Below are 14,301 nucleotides of genomic sequence, written 5' to 3'. Positions count from 1 at the left end.
TCTATGGTATTATCAAGTGGGGTTGGCTCCACGTAAGTTTACATGCAGCTACAGAATTTCCAGAAGTTAATTACCTACATTTCAAGTAGTAACACGGATTTGGTGATGCATGCATGCCCACAGAGCACTGCTGGTACGTTTCCGATAAGTGGGCGTGGCTATACATACCTCGCACAGACAGCGAAGCATATTCCTGAATTGTGGGTGCGGCTCCACGTAAGTTCCTTGAGCGTTTACAACTGCATTTCCACTTATGCAATCGAGCTTGTTAACTTATAGTCACACGTGATCTCATCCGGGTCAGACCCAGATATTCAGTGAAGTAGATAAGACCCGGACAAAATGTTACCCAAATGACCCGGCCCACTTCTAGTACAACGCTGGTCTAGCTAACTGGAGTACATTCAGCAAACACGCTGCTGCAAGTAACTTCTCTTAGAAGAAAGGCTTGGCCACTCCAAATAAATTCTCTGTTTCCCGTCCACCGCCCGCCCCTTCGCATAAAGTAAGGGTCTGGTGAAATACAGATACTAAATCATTTCTAGCGCCCAGATTCGGCGCTAGCCAATGACGTTCACACAGAAATCGCCTTGGCAACACAATGCTTTTGTTCGAATTGAAGTGCAATTATCTGACGTAACAACCATTACGTGCGCTGTCTAATTGAATTCCTTTTGAAATGATTAGGTATTTGTATTTCACCAGACCCTTACTTTTTGCGAAGGGGCGGGCGGCGCCAGACTACGCCCGCATCTGGTTACTGCCAGCTCTAAATATTCCATTATTCCGTATTCTTCTATTATTTTCCGGCTATTCTTGCATACTGATAGGCTCAGTAAAAGCTGTCTTGAAACAGTGTCAACTCACGTGTCAGCAATGCTATCAAGTCAACACAAATTTCACGTTTTTGCAACTTACAAAGGAAGGAACAAGCTTAAGCATGCTTTTATGCAGCATTTTTGGCTGTGACAGGCAAATAATGGCTTGAAAAGCTGGCCAATCTTATAATGAAAATGGACCGCCCGCCCGCATGCAAATATGCCTGAGTCCAGGACGGGAAACAGAGAATTTATTTGGAGCGGCCTTATCAGTGCCAATCAACATCTTTCAACGATTCTTTGTCATCAGGTTAGAGCCTCAACTTACAAGGGGGTGTACGCGCTGTAGGTAGATCTGCGACCACGGTCTAAGTCTTGACCGACCGAAATTTCGCTTTGACTTTTGACTAAGAGTCTTTTTCGACCTTTGACCGGTGACTTAGCGACGATATTTCAGCACTTTTCGATTGTGGGTTGGATCTCAAATCTTTATTCCCTCTGCTACCCAGCAGGACTTACAGGCTCTGTTAGATCAAAATCAGTATGACCAACTATTTGCTTTTTTCAACATCCGCAACCGTGCTCGATTTACTGCTCTCTCTCACTCATCTGGTACTAGCAGTGGATGACTCAAAGCTATTCCTCAAGTCTCCCTTGCTCTGGCTATTCCTGGTCCTGAGTTTGTTGTTGGCCTTCGTTTGTGGCTCGGAATCCCTCTATTTCCACTTTCCCCATTATGTGTGCGTCTTACTTCCATTGACCAATTTGGTGACCATCTTCTAGAATGTTCTCATGGTCCTATGAGAATTCGTCGCCATGATACTCTAGTTGAGTCATGCTTTGTCCCAGAGTCACTCAGGAGTTTTGAAGGAACGTGTTTCTTATGAAGATAATTCTCGTCCAGGTGATGTGTACCACCCTGATTTTCAGCATGGTCATCTAGCTTATTTTGATGTGTCTGTTTGTAGCACCACCCAGCCTTCTCACATTTCTTTTTCTTCTTGTGCTGGGGTAGCTGCTGCAGCTGGTGAGTTAGCCAAGGACCAGAGACATCAAGATGCTGTAGCGACACCAGAAATATAGTACAAACTTCGGTCATCGGGGTGTACTATTAGAGTTATTTTGCGATCGTGCAATAATCATGCTGTAGCATGGCTATAACATTGTAATCATTATAACAAAATGGGTACCAGCTGTAAATTCGTGATTTGCTGTATTAAAAGCTGGTTTTAGTATGAAAAAGGTGTACGCATGCGTATAACACCACAACCGGCCGCTTTACGTATAAGCGTGCAACAGGCGTACTTATTACAATTTATTCAAGGGGCGTTAGTTGATGATGACCAAGGAAGAACAAGATAATGGCCATGGACTCCTATGTATTACCAAGTGAGGCCTACCATAGTATAAAGTGTTTATATATCTTGTATTAGTCTTTACTTTATTTAATACGACATCAACACACCACTCGCATTCTTATTAATTTAAAACTACACTATTGCTGACAGTACCACAGTTATTTACGAATGGTCTATGCCCAAATTAGCTAGGCATCAGCTTTTACGGCGTCTATCTGTGACCTTATGGCTTTAGACAGTGCTCTTTGCGAGGATCATGCAGCAACAGAACAAAAGTGGCGTCCAAGACTTCAGGATCTCGAGATTTCATTGAGATTTCAGGATTTCACAGAGATCTCAAGATCTCTTATAGATGTCAAGATCTCGACGAGGATCTCATTAAGATTTCTCAGAAGATTTCAAAAGATTTGTAGATTTCGTGTGCATTTAGCACTGTATGTAATAGCTGGCAGTTAAGAAGTCACTAAAATGTACTTAGTGAACTGTACGAGCATTCTACCTTCCACTTGCTAAACTCCAATCTTGGTTGCCACAAGTTTCCTGCTTCCATCCCGAGTCCTCCTGGAGGCCTGCCCACTGTTACACTCAGGCAATTTATCCATTACTGTGCCTTGTAGCAAGCTTTCAATAACTCGTGTTAACTGGAGCACGAGATTGCCATTGCAAAATTATGTGGCTGTTTCTGTAATTTTATGGAAATGTTACATTATTTTATGGAAACAATTGGTAAATACTTATTTGGGATCTCGGATTTCAGGCAAGATTCAGTATTATGCGTCCAAGATTTGGACCCTTCGGCTCTTTGCTTAGAGAATGACAGATTGGACTTTAGTACGTCAAATGGCCAATAAAGTAGCGGTTAGTGTTACTGTAGTACTGCACACTACCTCTGTGGGTACTTCATCAGATAGGGACATTGACGGTTACTGTATTTCCAGGGTATATTATTTTGTAGGGTTTTTCACTTGGAATTTTTAACTCTATGGGTGGGAATTGTAGTAGTTTTTGCAAATCTTCACAACCTTGGGTAGGATAGGTATCTTTCGTTACTGTTCTAGCACTTTTGGTATATAATGTTTGCTAAAATAAGGAACTAGGATAAACCAAAGCTCAAGAAGGAGTTATGCGCAAAATAAAATAGGCTTTAAAACGGCTCAAAAATTACTTTAAACCCCATAATTTTCTTTGCAAATATAGTCCATACTATTAAGCCTATTCCTTACCATTTAACCAGAGGGAATATCAAAGCGAAGAAACCACATGGTATTATGTATTTCAAAAGTTTTAAATCTATAGCAGTGCAACACAAGGGTAGAAGGTTGTGGGTGACACACCTACGTACGTTGCTTACCACTAGAATCGAAAGTGGAACTGGCTATACAAGAGGTAGTATGGATGAAGCATGTTGGTATTATGAGCAAAAGTGCAACATGTAAGAGTCAAAATTAATGCAATAGCAAATCTGCTATTTAAATTCCCATGCTAAAATCTCTTACAAAGCCCTAAACATTTACTGTGTTTAGAACACTAATTTTCTACAATAAAGCAGAAATCCGGCACATCTTTTCAACTCAAGTGTAATGGAAATCAAACTGGAAATCGTTTGCATTTCCTATACTCTATGATGATTATAATTTCTTGTTAATGTCTACGAGTTGGTTCTGTATGTCATATTTTGTATTTTCCCACATTATTACTATGCATTTTGCATGTCTAGTCGCATGTGTTTGAGGTATTTGTAATTGTATGTTCAGTTGAACATCCTGGAAAAATTATACTATTATTGGCATGAGAACTGGGCAATATACAGGCACTAGTTTACCAACTGTCCTTCTACTTGTTGTGTTCTTTATTTATAACACGATTATGACTACTGAACCAGCGTTTACTGCATTAAAAGCAAGAATGACACCTACTGAGTGTGTTCCCAAAACAATTAATTATTGAGTGCCTGTCACACCCTGTTTATAGCTATGTTGCCTGTTACATGACAAATGAAGAAGCACCTTTGTAAGCAATCCAACCAATAAGGAAATATGGACTATTCCCATTACAAACACAGGGAAGCCACTACTTGCACTGCTACAAATCAACACCTTGAGCTGTCATTGAAGAGAAATGGGATACAATGACACAAGGAGGACATAGGTATGCTGATTGTGTACCACAATGACATCGCAAACACTTTAAATGGCACAAATTATGACAGACTTTATACAGGTACTACTTAATTGGTTATGCTTTTTCAGCATTGCTTTAGAGGTTTACAATTGATAAAAGTAGATTCTTATCATTGTTACGTTGAAGTTCAGCTTGTCATTCTTTATCATTCATAGCATCATGTTTTTCCTTCTACATCACCAATCTGTAGCAATTGAAATGCTAAATATCTGAATGTGCCCACATTTGTTTTGTCTGTGCTTCTACAATGAACATGTCTAGTGGCTACCACTATAGAATGAACGCTATTAAGAGGTTCACTAGATATATATTTGTGTGTGTGTCTGTGACCGGATCTGCGAAAACCCGACATAATGGCGCAAGCCTAATTTTTCACTGTAAGCCATTAATTGCAATGGGTAAAATATTTGTGTAACTGAAAAAAATTGTAAATTTTTAAATGCTTTGTTCCTTGTGTAGAAAGGTTTCAATGATAAAAACATGTATATCATCTTATTCACCTATTCAAGAGGAGTTCAAAAGTCTTTTGTTTCGTTGCAGTGGACTAAAGGATACATGAGTTAAGGGTATTTGTTTATGTCACGTTGAAGGAGTCATACGTGATCGATCTTTCTTCATCTCTGTATGTAGTGAAGAATAGTGATAGAAAGAAAAACGTACCCAGCAGTGCATTCCCTATTCATGGAGAACACAATAGTGCTCTGTACTGCATTGTGTGTGTAAGTTACAGCCATTTTTGTAAATGCCTGTAATTTATTTTCCTATTCTGTATTGCTACTTTGTAGGGCTGTACTCCAAAAGTTGTTGGCATACAAGGCTAAAACGTGACCAGAACACACACTTGGCTAAGTAGATTATAAATATTCAATAATAAAGAATTTGAAAAGTGTGCCATTATGTCGGGTTTTTGCAGATCCAGTCACATATATTATACAACAATAATCCACCTGAGTAAAGCAGTCAAGCAACCTATGATTTGGCCCAAAGGTGACTTTTATATTCCACTGTACTACACAATCTGCACTGTGGTGATTTTTATGGCCTGCGTCAAAGTATTTAGCACATTTGGTGTCAATTGGTAATCACAGTCTATTAAATGAAAACCATGAACCTTGATTCAGTGGAGGTTGGATGCACTTTAAGCACCACTAAAACAAATTACACAAAATTCATTTTGTTGAGGGGGTTAATACATCGTGATCTGAGAATCATATCATGTTTTGCAATAGAATATGTACATGAAGACTGGTGAAGTAGTATACACCAAACCGCAAGTTATTGATTTCACCCAGAATTCAAGCACTAATTACAAAACAAAGTACATTGCCTTGAAGCTTACATGAAGGACGATCTGAACATGTAACGATCCCCAGCGATCCCACCGTTTTTCAGTTGAGTATTGCGACTATTGAGGGTCATGTGAAATACCAAATCAAAGAATGCAATTAAGGGTATATAGTTCACGCGAAATGCATCCAACCTCCTCTGGTATCTCTTCATCTGAATAGGAATTTGTAACTTAAAGTTGTCCCCAGAGTGGATGATTTGTAGATTCTACCCCTTTTGTGGGAAGTTTGGTGTAACATTTATATGAACATATAAGATATATTGTTAAGTAACCATGAGGTGTGTCCTTGGTGTGGGGTTTAAATGAGTGTGTGTATATGCTATTCAATTATATATGTACATATACACAAGAGCCCAAATTATCATGGTCTGTAATGGAAAAATGGTCCAATGTAAAATGTCTCACTGGACCATATTTAGCAACCATAATTGAACCACCCTGACCACTTTTTGTCCCCCAAAACTGGTCTGGCCTGGGCCACATTTTGTCTTTCAGGTACGATTCTGTCCTCACATACCTATACTGCAATCAGTAAAGCCAAAGATTTGGGCATTATGTGATTTATCACCATGCCAAAATGAACACCTACAAGATCTGCCTTCTGTGGTTGGCTATTAAAATATGCAGGATAACTGCACTATCTAATGACATATTCCAATAGGACTGAAACAATCATGGTTTTCTAGTATTCAAGTATGCTCTAGAGTTAACAGTCGAGTACTCACAAACAGGGGCGGATCCAGGAGTTAGCGAGGGGAGGGGCACAAACAGGCTAAATTGTAGGTGGTTGTAGAGAGCAGATTCTCTTATAATTTTAAGTAGCAATGATCACTCCTTAGTAGGTTGATTTTTGTCACCATTGCACAAATACTAGCTACTTGTAGTCATACCCATGTGACATGCTTTATACTCACTTTTAGCAGTTTACAGCTTTTCAAGTAACAACAATGATGCACACACTGTATTATATATAGTGATGCTAGTGTTCTTGGCAAGAAATTATGCCAATCAAACTGTGTAGCCTTCAGTATTTCTCTTCCTGATGTCAAATGCATCATGTAAGCTGGGTCATGTGATCTTAACAAGTACTTGAGTACCAATGTTACTATCCAAGTACCAAATCCTTAACGATTACTCAAGTATTCGTAGTATTTGTTTCAGCCCTATACGTAGATTCCAATAACCTTCCTCGATTTAATTATGCATTTATTATGCTGCTAGCTAGCTAGCTCAAAGACTAAAGACCAATTTTTGGTCAAGTAAATTTATACAGCCAGACTAATTTTTGTATCTATCCAAAAATTTCATTACAGAACTCTGTTTTGATAGTTGTTCTGATTGTGGACAATGTCTTGATTATCAAAGTGTCCTTACTAGTGAGGTATTCTGATTTTAGTGGTCTAAATATGTGTACACTAATACAAATGGGACCATGGACAAGTGTTCTGATTATCAAGATGTCGTCAATTCTGTGATCTACTTGTATCAGTCTTACCTCATAACAATTTCACTTTATGATTTTATGTTGCTCCTGGTATTATTGCTTGTCAGGCTCCACTGCATGTGACTAATTGTAATTACATTTATGTCACTTTATTTAGCATCTTGTAGTTGTGAATGAGCCAAATTATTATCAGATTTAGTATGTATGTTGTCTTCCAGGACTACACACTCTGTCAGCCAGAAAGACTTTCTCACTACTTAGATGTCAATAAAGGAACTCTTGGAGACAGGTGGCCAGGGTGCAAGCCACAAATGGAAGCCAGACTGCTAACAAAGCCTTAGCAACCATCATACAACAAATGTGCTAAGTGGTGTGAAGTCTAGAACTGGTCACTAGTGTCTATACCAGGACACTGGTAGAATACTATGTATATAGGTTATGCACTAAGGACAGTGCACTGGTGTCTAGAACAGTTGCATTGATGGTATAAATGAAAATCTTTTGTTGGTTGTACCATGTATAATGAGACATATTGTAGGCTTAGATGTATGATGCAACAAACCACAAACCAGTGAATATTAAATGACTGCCTAACATGGACTGTTACAGCTGTGACCAAACTTTATGTACATTTATTGTTTTGCTATGTGCTTTGCTAGTCTCACCAGCCAGTCTATATTTTTTCTTTTGTCATTTTGTCAGAAAAAAAGACAGTTTGGTAACATTGTCCAAGCTTTTGATGACTGGAATTGAGTGGTTAACCTCAAACCTTGCAAGCTGAACCTCAATCTACTAAGTGCTGCCAGAAGAAATCATATGAGCACATAACTGAGGGTACAATGACCATTGTACAATAGTCAACATTTATCTATTGGCCATGTTACCAGACTCTCTTTCAACCAAAAATACAGGCTGGTTAGTGAGAGTAGTATTTTGCCTGTCACATTTAAAAGCAGAGATATATGTGTAAATGGCTTATAGAGTGCAGCTATAGAATGACTTGTTTGAAAGCCCCTAACCATTGTCAAACTTGACATGTTGTCTTCCAGAACCAACACTTTCTTATACTAATCACAGAAAACTCTTTTGTAAACAGGTGTCTATACTTAGGTGTGCAAACCACAAGACAAAGCTTTGGAAACCAGACCACTAGTGAAACCACTAAAGGTATAAATCAAAAATCATTTGCAGATTGTACCTGACACCTGGTGCTATATAGATGTTAACAAGTAACCCCATTATACAGTGTTTACACTAGCCCAAAATACGCAGGCATGGTTCTGTATACATGTTTTGCAACAGGCAACATGTGTGACACTAACTATGAGTATGCATATACCCCCGCACATGATGACCACAACTGGTTTTAACTTATTAAGGCTTCTACAGGTTATAGATTACCTGCAGGTACAACAATAAAGAAATAAATAATTATATTGGTAGCCATGTTATTTCAATCATGCAGCTGATGCATTTCCATTCACACTATATTCTTAGGGATCATCTATATTGCTATCAGGATTTTCATAAGTATATGTACAGAGAGTAATGTGTACAATATCTGTCTATATATGATCAAACATTTTCAAAAAGCGTACAAGTGAATTTACTTTCTCACTCTATCATGCCCTATGTATTAGTTGTGAAAATAATGGATGGTTCATTATAAATCATGATAAGCATTTTAGAATAATGATTATTATTGTCAACAGAATTGGAAAGCTATACTGCATTACAAAAACTATGATTACAAAAATTATTAAGTTTACAAAACAATATTTTCTTTACCTAAAGTAATTCTTAACATCTCTTTAAATCCCTTACTTTTAGGTACAAGTTTGCCTTTACTGTTGATTGTATATCTGTTGTCAATGTCTTTAATAATATGCAGTCTACATCTAATTGGATATACTATGCGGCGCCCTCTTCTTGTATCTCCTATTTTTCTGTAGTTATAATCCCAACCATCCATAAAATATTCACTACGAAAATCATCCTTATTTAACACTAACTTATTACTAAACAACATTCTATATACATCATGAAAAAAAGAAATGGTAAAAACCCTGTCTTTACTTACACCTTTCGCTAAACACCTATCTAATCGAGACGTTAACGTATGTACTTCATGCCTGACTATTCTGTCAGACACAATTGGGTTGTCATATGAGCTATAAAGAGAGGAAGTATACTATTTTACAAGGTAAAAGCAGTAGCTTGCTAACCTGAGCACAGAAGGAGTTACATGTGTGGATGGCACCCATGATGCAGTGTGGACAGGAAAGCCGGTCCATGTCACCAGCATTTGCTCTTCCCCCTCAAATTCGAAAAAATTAACATGCTGTATAGTGTATGCATAGGAGGAGGGGTTACTCACTTTAACTACTCTTTTAGCTACTGCACGTTCCACCTCGTATATGTCATCCTGCACAAGTAGGTGTTTAGGCTATACCAAACATATATACAGGGGCTCCATAACCCACCTCATCACTGCTGTCTTCGTGTGCAAGCCGGCGATAATAACCGCTATCGTTGCTGGCAGTAGTTCTTGACTGACGACTATATTCCATAATGATCCAGTAGTGAATAGATAGTTTATAAACGTCTCAAAGAAGCTGTCAAGACTGTCAGAGGTCAGCTATAATGATATTCACAAGCCCAAGTGTGGTGTCTATAATGCAATAATGCCATGCGGAGGTCTGTAAGGAGAAACCTTGTATTGTACTATGTTCCGATTGGCTGTAGTTTCAGTACATTTCATTGGTTGTTTTCATTGATCCTAGTATACGTAAATAACCCAACAGCTATCTGTATTCCATATGCATTATAAATATACTATGATACACGATTGTGGAAGGAAATAACCGGAGGAACTAAATTTTAAGGTCGCAATTAGCTATGAGTTTGTCACTGCAGATTATACGCCATCCTTAAGGCTTTACTTGCTCCCGTTACACGCACACACCAAAAAGGCGGGAGACCACAAGCGCTATAAAAGTCCTAACATCACTCCACTGCACCACTTAGCTAGCTAGCTACAAATACGAAGTTAGTGAAAGGCGATGTCGGACTCTTTGAAGAAACTGAAAGCGGTGAACGTGGAAATCCAGCGATTGGAGATTGAAGTTGTAGACCCATCCACCAATCCACACTGTGGTGCACGAGCAAATGAAGCAGTGGCCTCCTTGATTGTTCCGAACAAGTTATTTTTGCTATGGGATAGCAAAATTGAGCTGCAGAAGAGGATCGGCGCTACGATTTCTAAACTCTCAGACATGCTAAACTGTCGAATTAAGGCGGGTTACAATGCAGTTGTCATTAAGAGCTCTGGAGAATCTTTTGAGAAAAGGCTAATTGCAAATTCACAAAGGTAGAGTTGCAAAGTTCAAGTAAGCATACGTAGTTACATAATACCTCTAGGTTTTTGAGAAAGTATCGGGATAGGACAAAAGGTTCTAACTACCGTGATAAGATGTTAAGCAATAGTACTAACATGTTATTGTATGAGGAAGAGGCTGTGCAAAAACCAACATTTAAAACACATTTGAATTATACAGGTGAGCAATAAATAATACATGCTCGCATATAAAAAGTAAACTGATATAGTTTGTTACATTAACTCAATTGGATCACAGGAAACTTCTACACTGACGTCCAGGATCGTCAACAAAGGAGACGCCGGGCGGACATCCGAGATGATCTGCAGTATAGCTTTGGTCCAGCTTTAGCTGGGATAGGGCTTTTCCTAAAATCTGTTGAATTGACCTCTGAAGAGCCAACAGATACTTTCAAGCTACATGTCGACAAGGAAAACAATGAAGAAGGTCAACACCGAGATCAACATATTGATACACTGACATACCTCCTAATAAAGCATGGTGTATCCATGGAGTTTTATCATGAAATGTCCATGCGATTTAAAGACCTCCCAAGATCCTACAAGGTGAATGGGTGAAATATTATGACACAATTCTACTATTATTTATACATTACAGTTGAAAAAGTTCAAGAAGAATATCAATGTGCCCGATATCACTAAAACACCTGGGACATTTGATGGAGCGCAGTTCAGTTTCAAGGATATTCTTGAAACAATGGCCAAGAAAGAGGTACAACATACACAAACACATCACCTTTTAAACCATAATAGAAGTAGAAAAATTCAAAATCCCACGTATAGATCGAGGAAAATAAGAATTACTACAATGATAACATCATAATGGTCAAAGTGTCTGGCGATGGGGCGAAATACAGCCGAACTTCCAGCTTCTGCTTATTATCATTTACTTTCATTCGGGATGGAAGCAACCTCAGTGTCTTAGGTAATCATCATACCTTGGTGGACATAAAATAATTGTATGATGCTGAATAGACGTGCATTCCATAGCAGCTATAAAAGCTCACGAAAGCTATGAAGCCTTTCGTGATGGATTTGCAGATGTATTTGCATCCATCAATCAACTGATTGCAAGTCCGCAAATAACAGTCGATGGAAAGAATTACAGAGTGAAGATTGTATTCTGTGCTGACTACAAGGTGCATATAGGACTGTGATAAAATGTGTAATTGCTTTTTCTCATAGTTCCTATTACTTATGATGGGAATGAAAGCAGCAAATTCCAAACATTCCTGCATATGGTGTACCATCAGTGAAAGTAATAGGTAAGCATGTGTATATACAGTAATATCTCACTGTTTATGTTTATTTGCTAACCCAAAATTTTATAAGTAGGGTCAAAACAAATACTGAAATACCCATAAGGTATTCAGATAGTAAAATAGGTGCTTGAGTACTTGTAAGATCACACGATTCATGTTTACATGATATACGTAATTAATACACATCACATTATCGCTGTTACCAAATACTACAAATCCATTATTTTTTCAGTCCTTTTAAAGCATAATTTTGTATAGCCATTACAAGGGAACAGAATTTTCTATTACTTATACTTGCATATATATTTAACCCTGTCATGTTTACTCTCATGTTAACCCTTACAGGCATGATATGAGTAAAACAGCCGAGAAACGGACCTTACAGTCCATAAAAACCAGTGCCACAAATGGAGAATTGGGATGTAAAAATGCACCCCTACTCAATCTGGAGCCTGATGACATTATTTGTGATGAGCTCCATCTATTGCTGAGGGTGATGGATATTCTCATCCAGGCTTTGATAAATACTGCTAAAGCTTATGATGCCAATGAGGCACATAGACTTGGGCAGCGCAGTATCAAAGCGACGGAGGGGCCATTGATCCAGAGCCTTGTGAAGACAATCAGTGAGTGTGGGGTGCATTTTTATGTTTGGGAGGACAAAAAGGAAGACGAACTACAGTGGCCATCTATAATGGGACCTGCTAAGAAAAAACTTCTAAAATACTTGCCACCAGAGATGGACAAGTGCCAGCCATCAGGCATGGTAACAGACATTAAAACTCTATGGAATGTAAGTATCATCTGTTATGTAATAACCACTTACCTTAATTGATTAGGATTTCAGTACTATCTATTCAAATATATCATCTCGCACACCATCATATACTTCTGATCAGCTACAAGGACAGGTACAGTAAGTGGACACATGCAAATGTTTATGATTGTGTGCACATTTTTTATTAGGGAATAAAATGGATAGAGTCATTTACAGACTTTAGTAAAAACCATCCATCTTCTGATGGCTATGACCCTGAAAAGGTTTCGCCATACATGCATCTGATGGTGAAACATGTCCCGACAATGATGGGAATATATGGTAATATTAAACAATTTTCATGCCAAGGTATACTACCTACTGATAGAATTATATGCATACCAGTAAATTACAGCGGTTGAAAAAAAGAATGATGATGCTAAGAAGACATTTTTTCATGGCAGTAATAAATGGGACCCAGCCACTGATATGTTGAAGAGAGGATTCCAAAAGAATAGTTTAAGGCATTGTGAAAGAAGGAAACGACCTTTTGAGTAAGTGTCTTGTAAACAACTATTACATAAGTAAAACATCCTTCTCATTTTTTTTTTATAGAAAACAGGATGATTTATGGTGGTATAAAGGTGGCATTCAAGAATCACGAAGGAAGATTCCAAGGATTAGTCGTCAATAACCTAGTAGCGTATATACTAACAGTACTATGTAACTGACTGATATTGTATTGTAATGCATCCAGTTTACTACTACTAATACTACTACTGCTTATTATATTTAATGGACAAAAATCAACACAAATTAAATACATTGGTAGGCCATTGGCCTTTAATTGTGTCCATGTCCAGTTTCTGGCCAAAATAGGTCAAGCTTTCTCTTGAATTCAGAAATTGATTGAGAGTTAATCACTTCAGGGGGTAGAGCGTTCCATTGACATGACTAACAATGATTTGATTTAAGTCACAGTTTTGAGCACATAGATTACAAATGGTATCTCTTCAAAAGTTTATAGCACCACTAAACCCATAGATGCTAATTCAATATATACATTGGAGCCATCAGAAAACATGGTTTTGTGGTTAAAATACAGGAAACCACAAACTTAATCTTTGAATACCTTCTTGTTTAGAATGGACTATATACTCCTATAGTCACAGTAAAAAGTGATGCATTGTTGTTAGAGAGCTCAGCTAGCTACCGACTAGTAGTCTATATACTGGTGAAACTGTCTTTTACACCAACACTCTGGTGATAAATCCCGAGGCTAAGGCACTTCCTTCCAAGTCGAAAGTAGCCTAAACTACCATAGATATTACATGCTACGTAGCTACTATTGTATAATTTGTAGATACCATACCCTACTGGCTCTCCCTGCCCAACAAAGGATGAGTCTATGAGACGGCGACAGGCTCCTTTCACATGACACTCGTAACATTACATAACGCTCTGCTTCTTTAATACGACTAGGGGTCCGTTCTGTGAAAAAGTCCTAACTCGCGGCCTCCAGCTAGGTCCAGGCTACGTCCAGGCTAGGTCCTCTTTAGTCTCGTGCGCCTGACATTAAAAGCAAATGTCGGGCGTGGCGCTTATAATTAAACCTGGTCTAGTGTGTGAGAACGCCACGAAGATCTGTGATGCGGTGGTGACGATTCGATCTGGTCTATGGTCTCATGAACTTTACCAGTAAGGAACCAGTGTGAATCATATTTGACAAAGAATTA

The 14,301-nt window shown here is 38.3% G+C and overlaps 2 protein-coding genes across 15 annotated transcripts; one reads left to right on the top strand and one right to left on the bottom strand.

Moving 5' to 3' along the window:
- The first annotated feature begins 1,924 nt into the window (after positions 1–1,924).
- Positions 1,925–13,370, top strand: LOC136240067 (uncharacterized). Of its 14 annotated transcripts, none has more exons than XM_066030901.1 (16): positions 1,928–2,207; positions 4,148–4,186; positions 4,239–4,324; positions 4,867–4,923; positions 4,988–5,076; positions 5,143–5,344; positions 7,368–11,092; positions 11,145–11,258; positions 11,330–11,471; positions 11,522–11,685; positions 11,732–11,811; positions 12,154–12,601; positions 12,648–12,719; positions 12,775–12,934; positions 12,981–13,119; positions 13,181–13,370. In XM_066030901.1, the coding sequence occupies exons 7-16, from the start codon at positions 11,036–11,038 to the stop codon at positions 13,257–13,259; spliced, it is 1,455 nt and encodes a 484-aa protein (XP_065886973.1). In that variant the 5' UTR covers positions 1,928–2,207; positions 4,148–4,186; positions 4,239–4,324; positions 4,867–4,923; positions 4,988–5,076; positions 5,143–5,344; positions 7,368–11,035; the 3' UTR covers positions 13,260–13,370. The 14 variants fall into 14 exon arrangements, with proteins under 14 accessions (XP_065886981.1, XP_065886980.1, XP_065886982.1 ...); XM_066030897.1 differs by having other exon boundaries at positions 4,148–4,324; positions 7,368–10,519; positions 10,570–11,092; XM_066030900.1 differs by having other exon boundaries at positions 4,148–4,324; positions 4,867–4,916.
- Positions 8,802–14,301, bottom strand: LOC136240068 (uncharacterized). Its single transcript, XM_066030911.1, has 7 exons — positions 13,938–14,301; positions 12,635–12,707; positions 11,012–11,085; positions 9,633–10,942; positions 9,375–9,574; positions 9,230–9,320; positions 8,802–9,131 (listed from the first exon to the last, which is right to left on the bottom strand). The coding sequence occupies exons 4-7, from the start codon at positions 9,717–9,719 to the stop codon at positions 9,129–9,131; spliced, it is 381 nt and encodes a 126-aa protein (XP_065886983.1). The 5' UTR covers positions 9,720–10,942; positions 11,012–11,085; positions 12,635–12,707; positions 13,938–14,301; the 3' UTR covers positions 8,802–9,128.

The sequence above is a fragment of the Dysidea avara genome, chromosome 12 (assembly GCF_963678975.1).
Source record: "Dysidea avara chromosome 12, odDysAvar1.4, whole genome shotgun sequence".
NCBI classification, from domain to species: Eukaryota; Metazoa; Porifera; class Demospongiae; order Dictyoceratida; family Dysideidae; genus Dysidea; species Dysidea avara.
Note: the sequence above shows the minus strand (reverse complement) of the source record. Positions and strands in the feature narration are given on the sequence as shown.

Coding starts and splice junctions, on each gene's coding strand:
- LOC136240067 (XM_066030910.1), top strand. CDS start 11,036: ATGGAGTTTTATCATGAAATGTCCATGCGATTTAAAGACCTCCCAAGA. Junction 11,686..11,731: donor TATTCTGTGCTGACTACAAG/GTGCATATAGGA, acceptor TTTTTCTCATAG/TTCCTATTACTTATGATGGG. Junction 12,935..12,980: donor TAAACAATTTTCATGCCAAG/GTATACTACCTA, acceptor AGTAAATTACAG/CGGTTGAAAAAAAGAATGAT.
- LOC136240068 (XM_066030911.1), bottom strand. CDS start 9,719: ATGGAATATAGTCGTCAGTCAAGAACTACTGCCAGCAACGATAGCGGT. Junction 9,575..9,632: donor ACGAAGACAGCAGTGATGAG/GTGGGTTATGGA, acceptor CTACTTGTGCAG/GATGACATATACGAGGTGGA. Junction 9,321..9,374: donor GTAACTCCTTCTGTGCTCAG/GTTAGCAAGCTA, acceptor CTCTCTTTATAG/CTCATATGACAACCCAATTG.